At 48.0% G+C, this 24,968-nt stretch overlaps 1 protein-coding gene across 1 annotated transcript in view; it reads left to right on the plus strand.

Moving 5' to 3' along the window:
• The window catches only part of LOC120019668 (tyrosine-protein kinase Fyn), a 69,555-nt gene that overhangs the window by 41,972 nt on the left and 2,615 nt on the right, over positions 1–24,968 (plus strand). The window contains exons 3-12 of the mRNA XM_038963040.1: positions 5,668–5,933; positions 8,297–8,393; positions 11,145–11,243; positions 12,375–12,478; positions 12,735–12,884; positions 20,890–21,054; positions 23,088–23,267; positions 23,837–23,913; positions 24,167–24,320; positions 24,606–24,737. Coding sequence (XP_038818968.1) covers positions 5,675–5,933; positions 8,297–8,393; positions 11,145–11,243; positions 12,375–12,478; positions 12,735–12,884; positions 20,890–21,054; positions 23,088–23,267; positions 23,837–23,913; positions 24,167–24,320; positions 24,606–24,737 — 1,417 coding nt within the window. The 5' untranslated portion in view covers positions 5,668–5,674. The remainder of the gene's footprint in view (positions 1–5,667; positions 5,934–8,296; positions 8,394–11,144; positions 11,244–12,374; positions 12,479–12,734; positions 12,885–20,889; positions 21,055–23,087; positions 23,268–23,836; positions 23,914–24,166; positions 24,321–24,605; positions 24,738–24,968) is intronic.

Consider the following 24,968-nt stretch of genomic DNA (forward strand, 5'->3'; position numbering starts at 1 on the left):
GTCCCCCGGCGGACTGGGGCTCAGCATGTGACGCCCAGCACTGATCATTATTCTGCTCCTTTTGTCAAGTGTTTGGGGGCTGTGCTCCGCCCCAAGGCACTCCTCCTTCTGCTCCTCCTCCCTCTCCCCCTTTTGCTCTCTCCTTGTCTCACACTTCCAGTTAACCTCCCTCTCTCTCTCTCTCCCTTTCTCTCTCTCTCGCTCTCTCCCTCTCTCTCTCCTTCCCCTCCCTCTGTTTCTCTCGCTCTTGCTCTCTCTCGCTCTCTCTCTGTCTCTCCTCTCGCCCCCCTTGATAATCTTCTATCTCATTATCTCTGTAGACCTCCTGCTCTCTCTGTCTGGAAGTCTATTTTAACATTCACTCGGTTTCACCTGATGAAGGGTATAACACTGAGGCAGGCTAATATTCCACACACGCAGAACTAAAGTGAGAGAACAAAACCAAATGTCTTTATCCTTTGTCTGGCTCTGAAGTGGTGAAAGTAAAATAGGTTAGGCCACATCATTGAGCTGGCTTGGCCACACGGTAAGGACTAGGTCATTGAGATGAGCTCACAAAAAAATCCACAGACCCACAGATGGATATGTACTGTACTGAATAGGCGGCCATATTATTTCCTGCTCCCTCGTCTCCTCCCTGCTCTCTGCTCAGAGATGATGGCATCCTGTAAAGGCCTACTGTGTTCTGTCCAGATAGAGGGGGTCCCATGAGGGTCCAGACCACCCCAGTGCATAACGCGACAGTGTAGCCCCCCCCTTGCTAATGATTCATCACCCCCTATGAAATATACATGACTCCATCCAGGGCGTTCCCCTCTCAGTTCTCTTGCAGCTGGCCCAACACCGACGCAGAGGCATGCCTACCTTGATTTTGCACAACTGTCCCATGAATAATTGAAATGGATCTGAACGAACGTGTGTTCACTGTGGATGGATCTTTTTTCTGAGCGAGCGTGTGTTCACTGTGGATGGATCTTTTTTCTGAGCGAGCGTGTGTTCACTGTGGATGGATCTTTTTTCTGAGCGAGCGTGTGTTCACTGTGGATGGATCTTTTTTCTGAGCGAGCGTGTGTTCACTGTGGATGGATCTTTTTTCTGAGCGAGCGTGTGTTCACTGTGGATGGATCTTTTTTCTATCCCTTTCTTCTCTTTAGAGACTGATTGCCGGATATATGCTCGAACATGTCACCTTCTTGATTGAATCAATTTTCGTCCCTTTTGCTTTTTATTTAATGAACAGGAGCCTTAGATTCTTCAAATCTTTAGATCTTTGGCTTTCAATTAAAGATCTTAATGAATTTGGTCCATATAGACCCTAAATGATTGGCCTTTATTTTAACTAATTATAGACCCAACTGCTACTCTGCTTCTGGTCATATTCAGCTTTATAATTGATTTTGCCTGAAGGACCATTGATCTGATTGGCTGAACCAATCTGAGGAGGAGAAGAAGAGTGAGGAGGATGTGGGTTTCTATATGAAACACTGTGCTGATGGCTTTCAGTCGCTTTCAGGCTGTTATTCTGCAGCAGAGGAAGGGGAGGAGTAAACGGCAATACAAGCGCCTACGGCTAGCAGGTGTTTTCTGTTTTCTGAACAGGAGGGAATAATGAATCAGTGGAGAGAGGGAGAGGAAAGGGAGAAAGAAAGAGGGAAGGGTGCAAAGAAAGAGATGAAAGAGGTTGGGTTCAAAGAAAGCAGTGAGGCTGAGCTCAGTCCCTAGCCTGTGTTGAGGGGTCCATAGTGAGCAGTGTTGAGGGGTCCATAGTGAGCAGTGTTGAGGGGTTCATAGTGAGCAGTGTTGAGGGGTCCATAGTGAGCAGTGTTGAGGGGTCCATAGTGAGCAGTGTTGAGGGGTCCATGGTGAGCAGTGTTGAGGGGTCCATGGTGAGCAGTGTTGAGGGGTCCATGGTGAGCAGTGTTGAGGGGTCCATGGTGAGCAGTGTTGAGGGGTCCATGGTGAGCAGTGTTGAGGGGTCCATGGTGAGCAGTGTTGAGGGGTCCATGGTGAGCAGTGTTGAGGGGTCCATGGCGAGCAGTGTTAAGGGGTCCATGGTGAGCAGTGTTGAGGGGTCCATGGTGAGCAGTGTTAAGGGGTCCATGGTGAGCAGTGTTAAGGGGTCCATGGTGAGCAGTGTTGAGGGGTCCATGGTGAGCAGTGTTGAGGGGTCCATGGTTAGCAGTGTTGAGGGGTCCATGGTGAGCAGTGTTGAGGGGTCCATGGTGAGCAGTGTTGAGGGGTCCATAGTGAGCAGTGTTGAGGGGTCCATAGTGAGCAGTGTTGAGGGGTCCATAGTGAGCAGTGTTGAGGGGTCCATAGTGAGCAGTGTTGAGGGGTCCATAGTGAGCAGTGTTGAGGGGTCCATAGTGAGCAGTGTTGAGGGGTCCATAGTGAGCAGTGTTGAGGGGTCCATAGTGAGCAGTGTTGAGGGGTCCATAGTGAGCAGTGTTGAGGGGTCCATGGTGAGCAGTGTTGAGGGGTCCATGGTGAGCAGTGTTGAGGGGTCCATGGTGAGCAGTGTTGAGGGGTCCATGGTGAGCAGTGTTGAGGGGTCCATGGTGAGCAGTGTTGAGGGGTCCATGGTGAGCAGTGTTGAGGGGTCCATGGTGAGCAGTGTTGAGGGGTCCATGGTGAGCAGTGTTGAGGGGTCCATGGTGAGCACTGTTGAGGGGTCCATGGTGAGCACTGTTGAGGGGTCCATGGTGAGCACTGTTGAGGGGTCCATGGTGAGCACTGTTGAGGGGTCCATGGTGAGCACTGTTGAGGGGTCCATGGTGAGCAGTGTTGAGGGGTCCATGGTGAGCAGTGTTGAGGGGTCCATGGTGAGCAGTGTTGAGGGGTCCATAGTGAGCAGTGTTGAGGGGTCCATAGTGAGCAGTGTTGAGGGGCCCATAGTGAGCAGTGTTGAGGGGTCCATGGTGAGCAGTGTTGAGGGGTCCATGGTGAGCAGTGTTGAGGGGTCCATGGTGAGCAGTGTTGAGGGGTCCATGGTGAGCAGTGTTGAGGGGTCCATGGTGAGCAGTGTTGAGGGGTCCATGGTGAGCAGTGTTGAGGGGTCCATAGTGAGCAGTGTTGAGGGGTCCATGGTGAGCAGTGTTGAGGGGTCCATAGTGAGCAGTGTTGAGGGGTCCATGGTGAGCAGTGTTTGTAGTACTGGGCTGAGGCTCTGTTAGTTCATGGCTGACGGTCTCCTGCTATGAGGACTGCCTTATAGCTGCCTACTGCAGGATAGAATAACAATACTGGGAGTGGTCCTGCAGTACTCTGGGATATGGTTGAAGCTGACTACACACTGCTGTGTGTGTGGTGTGTGTGTGTGTGTGTGTGCGATTGCTACTCTTAGCATCTCCCATCGTCTACACAGCAGCAACCTATTCCAACTGGCTCCTTTGTAATCACCTATAATACTGTGCCGCTATCAGAGGCAGCTTTGACTGTATCTAGTCAACAACATACCGCTTCCACAGATTACTCTGACATTTACCACAACACAAGCCAAGCCTTCTGACCGGCTAACAGAGATCAATGAAAATGTCAATGTCCAACAGCCAATCCAATCTCTCTCTGCTGCTGGGCGGCTTTGTTGTGAGGTAGATTATCGAGCAACTTTGAGCATTTTCAGTGATGCTACAAGTTGTTAGGTGTAGCTAGGCGATTAGAACGGCTGTGGAATCCACCACTGACCATAGCAGTTATCTGATTCCTCTTCCCACTCAGGGCTTGTCGACTTGGATTACAGAGTTAGACCGCTGAGTCATTGTGGCATTTACTGCATTCGCACGCCAATTTTGCGGAGCCAGGTCGGTTTGCCAGGTCACGGTCACAGGGCAAATACGATGCTCTGAAATGTTATGTAGTGTATGAGATTGGACGATGTCACCGAGATACCTTTTCATCTGATCTCTGTATCTGTGTGGATTCAGCCTTAATCTACAAATATAATCCAATATGTAGTTTAGTTGTTTATACTTTAATAGATTGGGAACCCTGATGTTCTTTATTTCTCTGTCTGTCTGTCTCGCTGTCCTCTCTTTCTCTCTCTCTCCATTGGCCAAGCGGGCGGTAGTCAGTCAGTGACGATGACGGAAGAAGGGTCTGGGCCACGGCCATGCTCTATGGGTGACCATTGTCCTGCTGCTGTGCTGATTGATGGAGAGGAGGAGGGCTTCCTATACTTTGGGCCTTATTTTTCCCTTTGACCAAAGGGAAGCATAACCGAGCCAGAGTCTTTTCTCCTTGCATGTGTCTTCAATGACTGCAGACTGCACGTCCTGCTCCTCTCAGAAGAGATGGAAGAGCCAGGAGACTCTGGGCCAGGAGGCTTGGAATGAGGGGGAGAGAGAGAGAAGGAGGGCGATGGAGGGAGGGATAAAGAGACAGAGAGAGAAACAGGGCTCTTATTTAAATCCTGAATATTTTCAAATGACACGTTTGAGGGCAGTCAGTGGCTTTAGCTGAAGGCTAGATCAGCAGTCTGTCTCCATAGGAACACTGCAATTTACAGTCTATTTGTCTCCACTGATCTACTACACAGACAAAGTGTTATGTTCGTGTTTGTTTTGCACACTGGTAATGAGATGACATTCATTCTCGCAGGGTGAATAAAACTGTCCAGTCGTAATCTTCCCCAGCACCACGGTAGTAGAGCTTGGCTCTCGGCAGTTCATTAACTTTACGCTTTCGTTTTGACAGTGCAAATACCGTCTCAGCTAACGCATAAATAGTCTACTGAAGGTATATATTTTTTGTTTGTATGGAGGTGTGTTTATATACGGGTATTTAATGACCTAGATTATACCATAGAAGTACACTACCCTTGGCTGAACAATGGGTGGTAGCAACATAGAGATGTCCTACTGGAAATATGTCCCGTCTCTTTAACTGACAGAAGTAACATCCACACTGCAGTTGCTCTCTCCATCCCCACCTCCCACCATTCCGTTGACTGGAGTCCATTTGACCGGACGGACGGTCGATGCTGGCGGTGATGTGATCATGGAAATAATCGATGAGCTAATACCCCTGTGACCCTTCCTCCATGGGTCCCCTGCTCCCCGACTAGCTCTCCTTCCCTAAGCCCAGTGTGTATCACAGTGTGGTTTTTCTCCTGGCCATGAAAGAGACACAGTGTGTGTGTGTGTGTGTGTGTGTGTGTGTGTGTGTGTGTGTGTGTGTGTGTGTGTGTGTGTGTGTGTGTGTGTGTGTGTGTGTGTGTGTGTGTGTGTGTGTGTGTGTGTGTGTGTGTGTGTGTGTGTGTGTGTGTGTGTGTGTGTGTGAGTCATCCGGAGCTCTGCTGTGTGTGTCGTCTGTGTCTGTGTTTGTATGTGTGTCAGGCTATAAACTTCCCAGTAGTCTGTGTGTGTGTGTGTGTGTGTGTGTGTGTGTGTGTGTGTGTGTGTGTGTGTGTGTGTGTGTGTGTGTGTGTGTGTGTGTGTGTGTGTGTATCAGGCTATAAACTTCCCAGTGGTCCTTGAGAGAAAGCATCCCAAGGAAATGTGATCTGAGGAGATGGGAGAGCAAACCATGAACAATGCTAAAGTTCACCTCTATTGCATGTATTACGACTCATCTCCCCTGTTAACTTCATTTTCAGACTGGTTGTACAATTGATTTCCAGTCAAGTTGATAATCCCTCTTCTCTTTCTGTGTTTCTTCTTGACTTTATAGAATATAGATGATGGGCTGTGTGCAATGCAAGGATAAAGAAGCAACGAAACTCACGGACGACCGAGACAACAGCATCTCCCAGAGTGCCGCGGGCTACCGCTATGGCGCCGACCCCACGCCACAGCACCAGCACTACCCCAGCTTCGGGGTCACCGCCATCCCAAACTTCAACAACTTCCAGGCACCCGTTGGCCAGGGGATAACGGTTTTCGGGGGGGTCCACACCTCCTCCCACACAGGGACCCTCCGCACCCGTGGCGGAACAGGTAGGGGTTTTGATATGTTCCCCTTTACCCCTTTACGGATTTCCCCCGACTCTCTTCACCTCACGGCCCCGTCCCGGCGCCTCGCCCCTGTGTTGGAACGTCCGGCCGGCGCTTGCATAGCCTTTTGTGTGTGGTTTCATTGTTTACATGGGGAATATTTCCAGTCAGGATATCCTTCATGTTTTACTGAGCCACAGCTGTTACAAGAAGAACTCAGCGTTTCCACTTAACTAAACACGGCTTCCCTCAAAGTGTGGATTATTTCTGTCCCAAAGTAGTCCAAATCCACACAGGCGGTCGCAGTGGACCACGGGGTTTAACTTTGACATTTCTCCCTAGTCGGGAACTTTGGTACAAGCTGTCCCTCTCGCTCTCTCAACCACTTTAATGACAAAATAATGGTACTGCCTTGTCCGATCAGCCCCATAGCTTCATCTGTATGCACTTAGTTAATAGTCAGAATGGAAATTCACAGCTAGTATCATTTGTCCCATGACCTTATGTAACTGAATTGAATGGGCTTCACATACCAAGATTCTCAGATTCTGCATAACCAAGCCTGGTTGTTGTTTTGTGGTTTGCTCTGTGGGTTTCTTGTAAATGGTGGAGATGTGGACTTATTGTTTCAAAAGTGATGCAGTCTGTATCTTGGGACTGGTGTGGCGGGTAGATGCATCAGAGGTGTGGCTCTCAAAAGCCCCCAGTGTGCTCTCTCTGTCTCTCTTTCTCACTCTGTCTCTCTCGCTGTCTCTCTCTTTCTCTCTGTCTCTGTACTGTGTCATGTGAAAGGCAGCAGCTTGTGCTCTTCTCACTGCTGATATCATCAAGGGCCCTGCTCTCGAAGCACAGGCTCATCATTTCCACAGAACACATTGTCCCTTCCACCCTCAGTCATAAGGGCTAGGGCTTTGAAGTGACCTGAGGTAAATGTGATGATGAGGCCCTTGAGGAATAAGAAGAGCACACTCAGCTTCCTCATCAGCCCTTTCAAGCCAATCAGCTAGCTCCTCTGGTCACCTGCAGGCAGCATGGGTAAAGATCAGGCCGGCCCAGCTTGCGAGGTCAACATACATCATGCCTCTTGATGTTCCTTCCTGGTTCCTGTCCAATCACAGCCACAACTCACTGACATCCTTCTATCCTCTAGTGTGTGGAGGCCAGGCCAGCATTAGCCACAGGCTCTTTGATAAAAAAGAGTCCCATTTGAAAGGCTGGATTATGATATCTCTAGCTGTGTCTGTCTGTGTTTGTGAAGACTGGGAGACTGCAGTGGAGCAGCCAGGCAGTACCACTGTTAGTGTGTGATATTTCTGTAGGTTCATGGTTGTATTTGACCCACTGTCACTGTGTTGAAACTAGATCTTTAAGACTGTGTAGGCTTCCACCATATTGCTGTGATGCGTCAAGTCTTTTCAGATAAGGGAAATGAGATGACTAAAGAAAGCTCTTCAGACTTTTGGAGGCTTATCCTGAGAGATTCAGCAGGCCGCCTGGGTAGATGGAGCTCAGCCCCTCTCTCAGCCCAGTCTGTCTGGAGCCCCTACACACTTCCCCAGGGACTAGGAGGCTTTCACACTTGTCTCAGTCTAATCTTGGAAAGGAATGTGTTTTTCCTATTTGACAGAACTCTGCTATTACATATGTTATTTACTGTACGTGTCTGCTGAGAGTCTGCTGACTGTCACGCTCGTCGTAACGTTGAAGAGAGGAGGACCAAGGCGCAGCGTGATTAACAATACATCTTCTATTTATTAATGACGAAAAGCAGAACACTTAAACAAACTACAAAACAACAAACGAACGAACGTGACGCTATAAACAAATAGAGCAGACACAGGCAACTAACATAGACAATAACCCACGAACTGCCCAATGAATATGGCTGCCTAAATATGGTTCCCAATCAGAGACAACGATAGACAGCTGTCTCTAATTGAGAACCAATCTAGGCAACCATAGACATACATCACACCTAGACTAGCAAACACCCATAGGCATACAAAAACACCTGCATCCCCCATGTCACACCCTGACCTAACTAAAATAATAAAGAGAACAAAGATAACTAAGGCCAGGGTGTGACAACTACCTTCTAGGTGAAAGATGCCCAGTACTGTACGAAGGCTAATTTCCAGCTAGTTATGCCCATAAAATGGATGATTTCACATTTTAATTCAATATAGCTCATACACAGTATATCCACTGCATCCAGAAATGGCTACTGTCTCTCGTATAAAAGCTTACAGTGCACCCAGCCTCCCTCACAGTGCCAGCCAGTTCAATGTGAGTCTGTCAGACTCTCAGGTTCATTCGCTGCTCGTCCTAATCGTGTGAGTGCTGACGCTGTGTGTTTCTCTCGGCAGGAGTCACCCTCTTCGTGGCACTTTACGACTACGAGGCCCGAACAGAGGACGACCTCAGCTTCAGGAAAGGGGAGAAGTTTCAGATCATCAACAGCACGTAAGTACAGTAACAGTACAGATGCTTATCACACATCACACCCACTGCACCGAGGGGAGGAAACAGGTCTATGTTATATATGTAAATTAGAATGCATATTACAATCACTCTTGCAGTCTGGCCGTCAAGGTAAGGCATTTTGATCGGGGAAAGTGGTGATTGAATTGCGTCTGGGACAGCTGTTGTATTTACATTTTCGACCATGAACAGCTGCGGTTACATCTACATTTAAACTGGGTGAAGCAGTCAGTGGTCTTTAGTTTGCACTGGGTGACGTGGAATGGTTCTGTGTTGTTCTTCAGTCTGCTCTGGTTCTGGTGTGGACTTTCGCTTTGAACTGTCGGACACGAAGTGCAGCCACCCTGTTTCCTGTGCCTACTCTACGGCCATGTTGGGTACAGTTACCCTTCTGTCAGCAAAACTGTCTCAGACCAGCCAATGGGAATACAGCTGATGTTTCAAACATGCTGCTTTTTTCTCTGTGAAAGACTCCACTCAGCTGAATTGATAGCCTGCGCGCTGCAAAATAACAATGTATATTTCTCTCAGGAGCGTGTGTGACTGGGTCTGTTTTAGGTTTGTGATTTCCTATCTCTTCTATTGTCCCCATGTCCATGTTCACCCCTGTAGTTGTTTGACCTGAACTCCAGTCCCAGCACAGTGTCTTCTCTCCTCTCTAGTCACCACACCCAGTCATACTGCTTTAACATCCTGTCCTCTCACCCCACGTGCTTCTACACCTGCATTGCTTGCTGTTTGGGGTTTTAGGCTGGGTTTCTGTACAGCACTTTGAGATATCAGCTGATGTACGAAGGGCTATATAAATACATTTGATTTGATTTGATTTTGATTCCTCCTCATACCCCAGCAGCACACCTTTCACCTTTCCACCCACCGCCTTCCCCATCTCGAGCAAAGGCAGGAAGAGAACCATCATTAGTAACCCCCCCTATCCTCTCCTCATCTCTCCTCCTCCTCCTCCTCCTCCTGGGCAGTGGCCAGAAAGAGCTGCATCCACCACCCTCCATCGTCCGTCCTCAGTCTGCCCACGACTGCTGCTTCCCTCCCTCCCTTCCTGGCAGGAACCTCTAACTGGGTACACTGCCCCCTCCTGGAGAGAAGACTAGTTGCACCCAACCCAGTCCCAGACCCTGTCTCTCCCTCGTAGTCAGGGCTGCCTGGCGCACAGACAGTCCGTGGCAGATGCCTGTTCAGGCAGGGCTTAGGTGAGCAGCCCTGGGACTCCCTCGGACACACTGGGCACCGAGCAGTGAGTGAAGGGACTGTTGTGTTGTGATGTGGTGGTATCCTCAAGGGAACACTGAGCTTGGTGTATGCATCCAACACGTTCCAGGGAACCATCCTAAACAATAAGACTCAAGTCTTTATAATGCTCCAGTTTGATTGCTTGTGCTAGTTTCCTATAGCAGTTTTGATATGAAGACACATTTACAAGTGTTTATAATACAATGGCATATTTAGCACATTTTTCTCAGACTGAAAAATGACCTCAGAAATATGCAGGAAATAGCTCTGATTTGTTGTTCAATGGTTCAAGTCTTAATGGTTAGTAAATTGGGTATTGTTTTTGTACATATTCCAACTATGAATACTATGCTGGTGGATACCAGCCTGACTCCAGTCTGTCGACACAATCCACTCATTACTCTGTCATCAGCAGTGACCACAGGGAAGGGGGGCTAGTCAGAGCATTACAATACTTCTGGAGATGGGAGGAGGATGGTTCTCTCTTTGTTTACATGTTGTTGTTTTCCGTCTTTGCGGCGGAGTCGAGATGGTTTAAAGAGGGTTGAAGAAGACAGACGGGCCACTCCCGTCTCTCTCGCGCTCTCTGTCTCTCTCTGTCTCTCTCTCTGTCTCTCTCTCTGTCTCTCTCTCTGTCTCTCTCTCTCTCTGTCTCTCTCTCTCTCTCTCTCTCTCTCTCTCTCTCTCTCTCTCTCTCTCTCTCTCTCTCTCTCTCTCTCTCTCTCTCTCTCTCTCTCTCTCTCTCTCTCTCTCTCTCTCTCTCTCTCTCTCTCTCTCTCTCTCTCTCTCTCTCTCTCTCTCTCTCTCTCTCTCTCTCTCTCTCTCTGTCTCTCCTGCTTTCCTCCCAGCAATCCATCCTTCCTCTCAGCTGTTAGCGTTAGCGTGTTAGGGTGAACACACTAGCCCTCCAGGGGGAACCTCCATTCTGCTCTCAGAACAAAGGAAACCGGCCCCATTTCTTGCTGTGATGTCGTACCCTAGCCCCCCCTCCCATCATGTTTTTATTCAGGACAAATGAAAGACCGCCACTAACTCGCACAAAAAGAAAGATGAAATGTTCGAGGGAGAGAGAGAGATGTAAAAGAGGGCAGTGTGTCTGGAGGACAGACAAGTGAGAGTGACGGTGGGAGGGAGGAGAGTATAGGAAAGGCGATGGAGGGAGAGTAGGAGAGGAGGCAGTTAAAGGGAAAGAGTGAGGACATGAGAAAGGCAGTAATGGCTGTGTAGGCATGCAAGCACTGGTTCTCTCTCCTCTCTACATCCGTCTTCCTCCCTTCTCTGCTTGTAATCAGCCAGTGCTGCCAAATACTACCTCCCTCCACGATTCCATATGAACAAGGTATATACTGCTTTCAATGTATTCACATTGTCAACTGCATTATTGAACATAGTGGTTTGTGTTCTCGCCGCTCTAATAATACACTCTGTACATGAAACCATCTGACCCTCCCCCCTCTTCTCTCTCTCCCTCCCTCTCTCCCTCAGTGAAGGGGACTGGTGGGATGCTCGTTCCCTCACCACCGGTGGAAATGGCTACATTCCCAGTAATTACGTGGCTCCAGTGGACTCCATCCAGGCTGAGGAGTGAGTAGCAGTCTGTCATACTGAGTTTCATTGGGACACGCTCTGACAGAGCTGACTACATGGCATGAAGAAAAAAAAGAATGAAATGAAAAATGTAGTGATTGAACACACACACTCTCTCTGTCTCTGTCTCTCTTTTCTCCAGTGCTTGAGTTGGACTAAAATAGTTGCCGGTACTCATTTTGGGTGCTGGTACTGTTTATATTTAGGTGCAGGAGATCCATAATACTTTTGAGCTAATATTCTATAAGAGGAACAGGAGCTCAAGCAGTAGAACATTTGAGGTGCCGGTACTCAGCTCCGGTGAGCTCCTGCCCAAGTCAAGCGCTGGTTCTCTCTCCTCTCTTCATTCTCTTCACTGTCTGAGACAACAGGGAGAGAGGAAGATGTCAGAAGTTAAGACAAGCATAGACATCCTCTCAGCGTCTGGAGTTAACAGTCAACACAAGGCTCTGAGCAGAAATGTAATCATACTGGGATGTGTATGTCTCTGCAGAGCTGGCACTTTCCCCAGCTCATTAAAGCGACTTTTATTAGACACTATAAAAGACAGGAGAATTGCGTTAAATGCTGTGTGTGTGTTCCGATATTTGAAATGTCATAGAGAATGTATAAGAGCTTTGTCTGTGTCATGTGTGAATGAACCTGGGTGTCTGACGGGGCTACAGCCCCCCACCTCCCTCCTCGTCAGACTCTCTGAGGAGTAATGATGTAATTATTCGAATGGTGCACCACAAGGCAAACTCTCATTAAGCTCACTACAGTATGCTGGATTTAAGCACAGCCGGGGTTTGCGTTGGGTGTGGCTCAATTTACCAACACCGGCTTGTAAGACAAGGGGAGACATTTCATGCAGGGTATTAAATCCCCTGTTCACTCTCAACATGCAGTTAGCCATTGTTCAGCCTCTAGTCTGAGAAACCACGGCCAAAGGGTGATTTTATTGACAGGGTTTATAGTGAGAATTTCAACTGGCCTTGTGACCTGTGTCTCTCAGCTCTGTATGTCAGATCATCATTTTCAACTTCAAAGACGGCTTTCCGCACTCGAATCGATCCGGATAGATGGCTTATACAATGGCTTCCCTCACTCATTATTGACCTGTCCCTGTGTTAAACCCCCTCTCTGTAGCTGGTACTTTGGGAAACTGGGCCGGAAGGATGCAGAGAGGCAACTTCTGTTCACTGGCAATCCCCGCGGCACCTATCTCATCAGGGAGAGTGAAACCACTAAAGGTAACCTCAAGAGACTGTCGGGACGGCACTGTAATAGAATGCATGATGTACCCAACTTGAGGAGCAGCCTACTGTTCTAGAAAAACATCCAGCGGGTAAAACTGGTTGAAATGACGTCAGAATATTTTCCCGGTGGGCTATTTCTGCATCTGGTAATACTATCAACCGTTCGCTATGACCACAATTATTATTAATGCATGAGGTAAGTGAATGTTTTTCGCAGTGACTCACTCCCCTCCACATCTGTGTTCTGTAGGTGCCTTCTCCCTGTCCATACGAGACTGGGATGACGTGAAGGGGGACCACGTGAAGCATTATAAGATCCGTAAACTGGACAGTGGCGGTTACTACATCACCACCAGGGCTCAGTTTGAGACCCTGCAGCAGCTGGTACAGCACTACTCAGGTAAGAGTCAGAAATGGTCCAAGATGCACCGTTAATAGAACATTACTACACACACCGGTCATACACCGTTCATACACCGCTATTGCCATGTTTATTATGGAAAATATGTATACCTGCACACCAGCGGCTCATAGTAATGGCCGGAACGGAGCGAATGGAATGGCATCAAACACTTGGAAGCGTGATCCCATTCCACTGATTCCGCTCCAGTCATTACCATGAACTCATTCTCCCCAATTGAAGGGCCAGCAACCTCCTGTGTAGGACATTGAAAATATCCTAAACTGAGGCAGATGCAAAAGTATACATATCATTTATTACACCTACCATTCATACACCATTACAGTGTTTATAAGACCTTTATGAGTGACAAAGTTTATACCGATGATGAGAATATTCAGTATGTAGGCCTGGAGTTAAAGTAAGGTACAGTTCAAAGAAGTTACTAAGGTACACAATGGTAGGTTTTTGTAGACAGAAGGTACTAAGGTACACAATAGTAGATTTTTGTAGACAGAAGTTACTAAGGGACACAATAGTAGGTTTTTGTAGACAGAAGTTACTAAGGTACACAATAGTAGGTTTTTGTAGACAGAAGTTACTAAGGTACACAATAGTAGCTTTTTGTAGACAGAAGTTACTAAGGTACACAATAGTAGCTTTTTGTAGACAGAAGGCCATGCAGCTGAAACGCGTCAGAGATTTTAATCTTTGTTTACATTGAACACGCCATACAAATAAAGGCATTTTAATGAATTATATGAAGAGTGCCTTGGTCCTCCTTTCTTTTTTTAGCTGTAGTGATGTTGGTGTTATAGTGGAGACGTCATTTCAAAACAAATAGATACAAGAGGCTTCTCCTCGGCCTGGCGTCCAATTCCTTGGATTAATCCAGAAGTGTATTCTGCTGACACAATCAGTATAATGTGATTTACACTGGGGAGGCCTCTTCAACAGCAGAAAGAGAAAGTGATGCTGACACTTAACATTTGAGAAGGGAATAGAGTGAAATTGGAGTGAAATTTAACTGACGCCTGGTGTAATGTGATCCATAAACACAAACGTCAAATACTGAGCAAAGTACTTTCAAACTTTCAGAAAACTGTTGAGAATGCAACAGTTAAGTGATTCAAGGAGGGAGGAAGTGGCATGGTTTCAAATCAACTATTCAACAAATATTAAGAGGAATTACATTTTAGATTGACTCTGGCGCCACTTATTGTGGTTTGAAAAGGGGACCCTGATAGGATGATGTAGTCTACTGTTTGTCTTAATGTGAGATAGGGGTCTTATTATCTCACCCTGTAGAGAGTAATGAGCCCGTTTAATAACGGTGGTCTGTACTGTACCGTCACCATGCTATTGAGTGTCCCAGTTGTACAGACCACAAGGAAAGTTGAACGTCACTTTGTGATGACAGACTGCATTCCTGAGCATGTGTTGGTGTCAGATGAGACAGTGCTCTCTCTCTCTCTCTCTCTCTCCACGTCTCTCTCTCTCTCTCTCCACGTCTCTCTCTCCACGTCTCTCTCTCTATATACAGTATATCGCTCTCTCTTTTCCTCTGCCACTCTTTCTCTCTCTCCACGCTCTCCCTTTCTCTCTCTCCCTCTCTCTTTATGGATCACTCTCCCCCTGTGTGTGTCTGTCTCTCTCCCCTGTCTGTCTGTCTCTCTCCATGAGAAGGGTGATATTTTCCCTCCACATGCTCCAGTTAGCACGTTGACATGTCCGTACTTAGCCCATTGGAAATGAACAGTATGGATTTTGTGTATATGTTTGTGTCACAGTGCATTAACTGTCCATTTTTCCCCCCTTATCGCCACTCCAGAGAACATATGTGAAGTTCAAACACACCTCTTCGAATGACCTTGACTGCTGTTGTTTTCTTCCAGGGCTTGTGCTTCTTCTGTTGCCTTTTGGGTCGTTCCACAAAATGAGTCCCTTTTTGGGTAGTGTAAGTTGGTAAAAAAAAAAGAAGATTATTGTAATTTTAGCATTGTGTCATGACATGCACGTTTTCCCCTCTCAAGAGGTTCAATAAAAATGACTATTACTATAGTAAGTGCCTATTAAGTGCCAAATAAAGTAAAGCAGTCATGAATCCCCTTGTGACAGGGGGAATGGAAGCTTGTTGTGTGCAACAGGGAGGGGCAATTGAATGCAGTGTTCACAAAAAAAGTTTTAATTGTTAAAACATTTCTAGCCTGTCTATCTATGGGTAACAGGGTTGACTTGATATACTCAACCCACTCAGTTTTCCACCACAAAACATCAGAAAATGTCCAAAAAGGTTAGGACCAGCTCACCTGATTTTATACTATGATTTGACTATTAGATGTTCAATGTTTCTTTACAAAAAGCTTTTAAGGAAAACTTTCACCATTTAATAAAAATGCGAGTTCAGTTCACGTAACAGAGTTGACCTTAAAATGAGGGACAGGTTGGTTTTTTAACCTTAAAATGAATCACTAATCACATGAAATAAACAATCTTCAGAATTGACTCTTTCAAATCAACAAAATAACTAGGGCTTTACAATGATGGTGAGAAATGTTGGGCTTAAGTGGGTTAAAATCCTCAGAAGTCGGAAAGTGCACAGAGGGACATGCCAAAATGCTGAATTTTGGCATTTTAGCAAGCCTATATCCATATTTATAGAATCTGAAGTTGCTACATACATTTTTGGACTAATAAATGAATGATATGTACCCATTGATTCTTGAAGAATATAACTTATAAATGCCTCATGAACTTAGTTCAACTGTCGTACCCCATCATAACCAAAAACACAAGCTTGTTTTACTTCAATGTTTGTAAACAATGGTAATGTAAACAAACACTAAATAGCCTCAAAACAAGGTTAAATCTATCATTTTAATATCATGGATGGTCGGTCCTTGGATCCATAGCTCTGTCTATGAATTTGGAAGTGGTTACATTTCTCCAGCCCCATCCCTCAGCTTTTTACTGAAACAGGGCCTGGGAGGACACTTTGTTATTGTTTCAACTTGTCACACCCTGGCCTTAGTTATCTTTGTTTTCATTATTATTTTAGTTAGGTCAGGGTGTGACATGGTGAAGTATGTGTTTTTGTATTGTCTAGGGTGTTTGGTTTAGGGGGTTAAGTAGAGTAGATGGTTTAGTGTTCAGTGTAGGTGTCTAGGAAAGTCTATGGTTGCCTGAATTGGTTCTCAATTAGAGACAGCTGGTTATTGTTGTCTCTGATTGGGAGCCATATTTAAGGCAGCCATAGGCTTTAGCTGGTTGTGGGTAATTGTCTATGTGTAGTGTTTGTGTCAGCACTATTTATATGTATAGCTTCACGGTCGTCAGTTTGTTATTTTGTTAGTTTTTGTATAGTTGTTCGTTTCTTGTTTTTCTCTCTTCTATAATAAAAGAAGATGTATTTTGCACACGCTGCGCCTTGGTCCTCTCTCTCTTGTCAAGACGATCGTGACAGAATTACCCACCAATCTAGGACCAAGCGGCGTGTCAAGCGGCAACAGGACCCACCTACACAGGATTCATGGACATGGGAGGAGATATTGGATGGAAAGGGACCTTGGGCACAACCGGGAGAATATCGCCTCCCTCGTGAAGAGCTGGAGGCAGCTAAAGCCGAGAGGAGGCGATATGAGGAGGCAGCACGGAAGCAAGGCTGGAAGCCTGTGAGTACAACCCAAAAATTTCTTGGGGGGGGCCTTAAAGGGAGTGTGGCGAAGTCAGGTAGGAGACCTGCGCCTACTCCCTGTACTTACCGTGGAGAGCGAGAGTACGGGCAGACACCGTGTTACGCAGTAGAGCGCATGGTGTCTCCTGTACGCGTGCATAGCCCGGTTCGGTACATTCCAGCTCCACGTATCGGCCGGGCTAGATTGAGCGTTGAGCCGGATGTCATGAAGCCGGCCCAACGCATCTGGTCACCAGTGCGTCTCCTCGGGCCGGCTTACATGGCACCAGCCTTACGCATGGTGTCCCCGGTTCGCCTACATAGCCCGGTGCGGGTTATTCCACCTCCCCGCACTGGTCGGGCGACGGGGAGCATACAACCAGGTAAGGTTGGGCAGGCTCAGTGCTCAAGGGAGCCAGTACGCCTGCACGGTCCGGTATTTCCGGCGCCACCTCCCCGCCCCAACCCAGTACCACCAGTGCCTCCTCCACGCACTAGCCCTATGGTGCGTGTCTCCAGCCCTTTACCACCAGTGCCTACACCACGCACCAAGCCTCCTGTGTGTCCCCAGAGTCCTGTGCGTCCTGTTGCTGCTCCCCGCACTAGCCCTGAGATGCGTGTCCCCAGTCCGGTACCACCAGTTCCGGCACCACGCACTAGGCCTAATGTGCGCTCCCAGGGTCCAGCATGCCCTGTTCCTTCTCCCCGCACTAGCCTGAAGGTGCGTGTCTTTAGCCCGGTACCTCCAGTTCCGGCACCACGCACCAGGCCTACAGTGCGTCTCAGCCGGCCAGAGTCTGCCGTCTGCCCAACGGCGCCTGAACTGCCCGTCTGCCCAACGGCGCCTGAACTGCCCGTCTGCCCAACGGCGCCTGAACTGCCCGTCTGCCCAACGGCGCCTGAACTGCCCGTCTGCCCAACGGCGCCTGAACTGCCCGTCTGCCCAACAGCGCCTGAACTGCCCGTCTGCCCAACGCTGTCTGAACTGTCCGTCTGCCAAGCGCCGAATGAACTGCCCGTCTGTACTGAGTCTTCAAAGCCGCCCGTCTGTACTGAGCCTGCAAAGCCGCCCGTCTGCCATGAGCCTTCAGAGCCGTCCGCCAGACAGGAGCCGCCAGAGCCTTCCGCCAGACAGGAGCCGCCAGAGCCTTCCGCCAGACAGGAGCCGCCAGAGCCTTCCGCCAGACAGGAGCAGCCAGAGCCTTCCGCCAGACAGGAGCAGCCAGAGCCTTCCGCCAGACAGGATCAGCCAGAGCCTTCCGCCAGACAGGATCAGCCAGAGCCTTCCGCCAGACAGGATCAGCCAGAGCCTTCCGCCAGACAGGATCAGCCAGAGCCTTCCGCCAGACAGGATCAGCCAGAGCCTTCCGCCAGAAAGGATCAGCCAGAGCCTTCCGCCAGACAGGATCAGCCAGAGCCTTCCGCCAGACATGAGCAGCCAGATCCGTCAGCCAGCCATGAGCAGCCAGATCCGTCAGCCAGCCATGAGCAGCCAGATCCGTCAGCCAGCCATGAGCAGCCAGATCCGTCAGCCAGCCATGAGCAGCCAGATCCGTCAGCCAGCCATGAGCAGCCAGATCCGTCAGCCAGCCATGAGCAGCCAGATCCGTCAGCCAGCCATGAGCCATCCAGCCAGGATCCGCCAGAGCCGTCATCCAGCCAGGATCCGCCAGAGCCGTCATCCAGCCAGGATCCGCCAGCCAGCCAGGATCCGTCCCTCAGTCCGGAGCTGCCGTCCCTCAGTCCGGAGCTGCCCCTTATCCTGGTGCTGCCCCTTATCCTGGTGCTGCCCCTTAGTCCGGTGCTGCCCCTTAGTCCGGTGCTGCCCCTTAGTCCGGTGCTGCCCCTTAGTCCGGTGCTGCCCCTTAGTCCGGTACTGCCCCTTAGTCCGGTGCTGCCACTTAGTCCGGTGCTGCCCCTTAATCCAGTGGGGTTAAGTTGGAGGGTGGTCATTTGGAGGAGGCTACGAAAGCGGGTAGTGACTATGGTGGGGTGGGGACCACGACCAGTGCCAGAGCCGCCACCGTGGACAGACGCCCACCCAGACCCTCCCCTAGACTTTATGCTGGTGCGCCCGGAGTTCGCACCTTAAGGGGGGGGTTATGTCACACCCTGGCCTTAGTTATCTTTGTTTTCATTATTATTTTAGTTAGGTCAGGGTGTGACATGGTGAAGTATGTGTTTTTGTATTGTCTAGGGTGTTGTTTGGTTTAGGGGGTTAAGTAGAGTAGATGGTTTAGTGTTCAGTGTAGGTGTCTAGGAAAGTCTATGGTTGCCTGAATTGGTTCTCAATTAGAGACAGCTGGTTATTGTTGTCTCTGATTGGGAGCCATATTTAAGGCAGCCATAGGCTTTAGCTGGTTGTGGGTAATTGTCTATGTGTAGTGTTTGTGTCAGCACTATTTATATGTATAGCTTCACGGTCGTCAGTTTGTTATTTTGTTAGTTTTTGTATAGTTGTTCGTTTCTTGTTTTTCTCTCTTCTATAATAAAAGAAGATGTATTTTGCACACGCTGCGCCTTGGTCCTCTCTCTCTTGTCAAGACGATCGTGACACAACTGCTGATTGCCGCTTTAAAGGGCACTTCATTTAATATAACACGCTTTTAAGATCCAATATTGGTGCAAAATGTGTAATTTAAAATATCAAAAGGACTCATTTCGTGGAATTACCCTTTTGCTTTCTCACAATCTCTCACTTGGGTTTTTTAATCGAGATTCAATTTCTAGATTATCAACGCATCTTTCCACAGCGGTCACACAGCAATCACATACTGTTGTCAAAAACAACACCAGCCCAAACTATCTTTAAAAAAATGATGAAATCCTTTCCTTGGAAATACCACTTATTTTTAATAGCCAACACGGGCTAATAACAGTTTTGATACCTATTGTGTGCATGCAGTGTGTCCAACGCCAGCCTCTCCCATTTGCCGTAGTGACACGTTTTATGATAGTGACACTGAGACATAAAGTACAGTATTGATACCTGGCCACAGCGGCAGGTACCGATGGGCTTTAATGGCTGGCGTGCAGTCAGAACTGCACGCCAGAACACTCCTGATGGAGAGCCTTTATCTCCCCTTTACTGCCCTGAGCAAACAGCCTGGTCCTTATCTCCTGGGGGCCCACGCTTAATGTCAGGGGAATCAAAGTGGAAGGGAAGTAGGTGGAAGCAGCATTCCCATGCCTCGCTTTTTAATCGGCGGTGGGCAAACACAGCTACTTCCACTGCGGAAAGGAGAAACGCCAATTTTCATGTCAGGGATGAGAGGACGTGTTTTCGTCCTCACACACAATAATGGACACAGCTGCCAGCCACAATGGCTTCTGTTGTCCCTGACTCAAATCTAGATTACAGTACCCTCCTTCACTACGTAGTATGCATGAACATTAAAACGTCCTAGTTGTAATGCACCGTGTAGTGCATCTGGAGTGATTGACAAGCCACGTCTCTAAGCAATTACAGTCGTTATTGTAAAGCATTGGGAGTCACACATGCCATTAGCCAAAGTAGAACCATTAACGTGGCCATCTATAGCAGGCTGTTGTGGTCACGCCTGACCTGCCTTTGCTAATCACGTTGTTTCCACGTCATTTCAAACCCCCCCCCAAAAAAAATCAAGAATCAACGTGGAAAACATAAGGGTATTTCGTCTTTCTTTCACCCGACTTTTATCCTAAATCCAATGACATGGTGAAATGTTTGTTGGTTTCATGTTGAATTAACGTTAGTTGACAACTCAACCAGGTCTGAATCAAAACTAGACGTTGAACTGACGCCTGTGCGCAGCGGGTTCTAGCTTTAACTAAGAGCAACCTTAAAACAGGCTGCAACTTGAGCAATATTGACCCTTCAATTTATTTTTTAATTCCTTACATTCAAAGAGGTATAGTGCAGCTGGTAAAAACCTCTCGTTACGTGTGTCATCAACGGAGCTGACAGAACCCTAGTGCAGTACTGTAGGGGGGAGGATGGAGGTTGGAACAGCACTCAGTGTGATTTGATGAACAGTAGCTAAGAGGGCATTAGACAGATTAATTATTGACCTTATGGCCTGGGGACAGACATTGTCTGGGACATCTAGTGGGACACATTGACTGGCTGCTGTGGTGCTTACCTGAGCTCATTGCTGGATGCACCTGGAACTGTTCTGCTATGGCAGATCCCTTTAACTTGCTGTCTACTGCAGCTTCTCTCTCTCTCCCTCCTCTCTCTCTCTCTTCACAGTGCTTTGCTAACTGCTTTCTTTCAACCCCCTTCCTTCTCTATCTCACCCTGTGTCTCTGTGTGCGTGTGTGTGCGCACGCGCTCCTTGTGCCTGTGTGCAGAGCGGGCCGCGGGGCTGTGCTGTCGCTTGGTGGTGCCCTGCCACAAAGGGATGCCCCGCCTCACCGACCTGTCCGTCAAAACCAAAGACGTGTGGGAGATCCCCCGGGAGTCACTGCAGCTCATCAAGCGTCTGGGGAATGGGCAGTTTGGGGAGGTCTGGATGGGTACGGGTAGAGTCGCCTCCGTAAATGTCCGACCACAGGCTGCGTGGAAGGGGGCCACTGACTGAGCAAGCAGAGACATCAGAACGAGAACAGATTGACAGTCTACTCACAACCTCTCTCTTTGAGAGAAAGGCCGGAGACCAAAAAAAAAACATTTGTGTCTTTACTGTTAAATGAGATTGTCTGTCAGTGTCTACAAGCTCCGCTCTCTCAGTTCAATATGGCCGCCTTCCATCTGCCTCTTTGCATGTTCCTCTCCCTAGTAGTTAACCCTGTGTGCCTTGACTTCCCTGTTCCTTCCCCTGTAGAGAGTGCGGATGGTTTGTGCTTTAATTTAACGGGTGTGTGTGTGAACTGCACCCCTGATACTATGGGCCTGACTCACGATTCCTGGGAAATCGCCAGAGACTCACTTGAGTTCGAAGTAAAGCTGGGGGCGGGATGTTTTGCTGAGGTGTGGTGTGGTAAGAACAAAATAGTTCCATTCCGTTATTTTCATTTCTATTGAGGGGTGTCCGGGAGGGAAATTGGATAACTTACATGTATTTACTTCTAAATGTAAAGGGGTTTTATTGAATCACCTGAGGACTTTTTCAGTCCAGTCTGCAAAACACAAAAGGAATCTTTTGTGCAGGTAGTTCTGTTCTGTATTATAATGGTTAGTAAACATGTACGTTATCATCTTTTTCCAGGATACCCTAGATTTTTGCTAATATTATTTGTATCATGCATCAGTTGAGGCTTCAGGCTTAAATCAATAGTCTTAGGTTGACTTTTAAGCAGACAATCTCACTATTATTTGAATGTATCCTGTGTAGAACTGGCTACATGGACTACTTTTAAATCCAGAGATCAGGGGTGTGTCCTGTCCTGTTGTAACATTTCAACGGGCTGTTTAGGGGTTTGGAGTTTAGGTTGTGGCTAGTCCCAGCTGCTAGCCCCACACCCTGCTGCTAGTGACACCCAGCCCCCTGGGATACCATTACCTCAGAGCCCAGCGGGTGACCTCAGCACAGTAACTGCACAGCGCCAGGCCCCAAAATGGCCGACGAGGCCCGGCAGCCATAGCTGTGTCACTAATCAACACTGCTCTCAAGGATTTCTGAGTGCGCTCTTAAATTAAACCCACCACAGTAGAAACGCATGTGAATTCCAAATGTCGCCGAATGACTGGAGGTCTGTCTTGCCTTTAGGTCAAAGCTGATATTTCTGCATTATCTACTGACACAGACCACATCCCAAATGGCATCATATTCCTTACTGTATATGTTGCAATACTTTTTGAATAGAGCCCTACGGGCCCTGGTCTAAACTGCTGCACTATATAGGGAATATTGTGCAATTTGCGACTGAGCCACAGAACAAGCTAAATGACCTTGTATGAAGAATCGACCATGATTTCAATGGTTCAATATTGGGTGTATGTAAAGTACTGTAGAGAAGAACATTGGCATGGCCACACTGCGCTACAGTGCAGTAACACAGGCACAGCTCCACAGAGGGGTTTTACTTATGAGGCTGTTGCTTTTGTTAATCATCCTCCAATGGGTTATCCTTCCCCGTGTTGGTATATTGTGGGGTTTAAAACCTCACCAGATCTCTCTCGCGGCTTTTGAAAGCCATTTGAAATGAAGGGTCGCTAGAAATGTGATGCACATTGATGCGTCCCTCAGCACAACCTTTAAAGGCAAGCAGACTTCAACGTCCATTTCGGGGTTGTGTGCTGTGTTGTTGGTATGCCAAAGCAAGACTGTTTTTAGATATGAACATACTAGATTGTACAACAGCAATACCTAATTAAATTCACAACAAAGTGGGGTCACGTCTTGCTTTGTGACATGATGTAACGTATACATAATTGGACAGTTTTCCAGATTAAGTCTAGCCTTGGACTAAAATGCACGCTTCACGGATATACTCCATTTGAATAACTTCTTAGTCCAACACTAGGCTTAAACCGTGTCTAGGAAACCGGCCCCGGGAGTTGTGAGATGTGACGGCTGTACTAATTCTTTGTCATTGATGGGTAACAGGAACGTGGAACGGCACCACTAAGGTGGCGGTGAAGACGCTGAAGCCGGGCACCATGTCTCCTGAGTCCTTCCTGGAAGAAGCCCAGATCATGAAGAAGCTCCGGCATGACAAGCTGGTGCAGCTCTACGCTGTGGTGTCTGAGGAACCCATCTACATCGTCACTGAGTACATGGGCAAAGGTATTGTCACTCTCACACACATGAGTGGACGCATGTACACATAGTCAGACACACACACACACACACACACTATACATGGTGTAACACACACTCCCACCCACACACAGTTCATGTTGTACACAAAACACAAAACCCACACGCAATACCTTTGTCCACGTACTCTGCGACGATGCCATGGAGAAAAACGGACCGGAGCACTCAACCACCCCCTTCGGTGACACGTTGTAGGTCTAGCTAGATCCACTATGGAATCGTCTGCCTTGTTGCCGGCCCGGTAGTTGTTATTACTCTGGAGCATTGTTTTTATTCATTACGACGATAATGAGAGCCTATATTTAACTATGACGGAGTCGGCCAAGAAGCTGACATTTTACGAGCACCACATGAAAGAGCTTCAGATCCATGACTTAAGTATAGAAAAAGCTGGGATGGAAACTTTGATGTGATCATTGTTTCGTTGGCAGGCTGGGAAGGAATCCCACATGTTGGTCAGACTGTCAACTGACGTTTCAATAAAGATCTGCTATTTCAAATGCATGTTCTGACAACAGAAATCTCCTGTTGTTTAGGAAGCCTTCTGGATTTCCTGAAGGACGGGGAGGGACGAGGACTGAAACTGCCCAATCTGGTTGACATGGCAGCCCAGGTAAAGCCCTGGAAAAAGTTTTCACTCATTCCGCTCGGTGTTTCTATAACGGAACTCTGAGTGACTTCACAAACAAGACGACTCAGCAGTACTGAAACTTCAAGACAGTGGTGTGTCACCGTGTGCAGCACTCTCTCTGGAACTAAGTCGAACGCAGTGATTTTACTGTGCTTACTGTGTGTGTGTGTGTGTGTGTGTGTGTGTGTGTGTGTGTGTGTGTGTGTGTGTGTGTGTGCGTGTGCGTGTGTTCCAGGTGGCAGCAGGCATGGCGTACATCGAGAGGATGAACTACATCCACAGAGACCTGCGCTCGGCTAACATCCTGGTCGGGGACAACCTGGTATGTAAGATCGCCGACTTCGGACTGGCCAGGCTGATTGAGGACAACGAGTACACAGCACGGCAAGGTGAAGTCACACACAATAACGAAACACAGACACACACTAATGATTGCCTTAGGTCATGAAGGGAGTTCTTCCAACACTGGCCATAATGTGCGCATAATCACACACTGACAGGATGTCAATGGCTCCCATTTCAGATCCAAACATGTGCTCACTGTTTGCCTACTCCACTGTACTACAGACTGGACCAGAGACACTGAGAGACACTCCCAGCTCTAGAGAGAAAGAATACCATAGCTAACTTACATTCTGTCATTTATTCATATCTCCCCCTCTGTTCTCTCGTAGGTGCTAAGTTCCCGATTAAGTGGACGGCCCCGGAGGCTGCGCTGTACGGAAAGTTCACCATCAAGTCCGACGTGTGGTCGTTTGGCATCCTGCTCACAGAGCTGGTCACCAAGGGACGTGTACCCTACCCAGGTGAGGAGGGTCAAATAACCAGAGATTCAATGGTCACGTCTCCGATGGGCACCCTATTTAGTTTCTAGAACACTAGGGTCCTGGGGCCTTTTTTGGACGCAACCCTTGTGATGTAATGTCCACATTCTGAGTTGAGTGCTCACTTGTATTGAAAATAGGTAGAGGACTATGATGCAGTTATACACCACAACAAGAGCTTATATAACAAGTGGCAGGCAGCTCCTGCTGTTT

The sequence above is a fragment of the Salvelinus namaycush genome, chromosome 24 (assembly GCF_016432855.1).
Source record: "Salvelinus namaycush isolate Seneca chromosome 24, SaNama_1.0, whole genome shotgun sequence".
In the NCBI taxonomy this organism is placed as follows: Eukaryota; Metazoa; Chordata; class Actinopteri; order Salmoniformes; family Salmonidae; genus Salvelinus; species Salvelinus namaycush.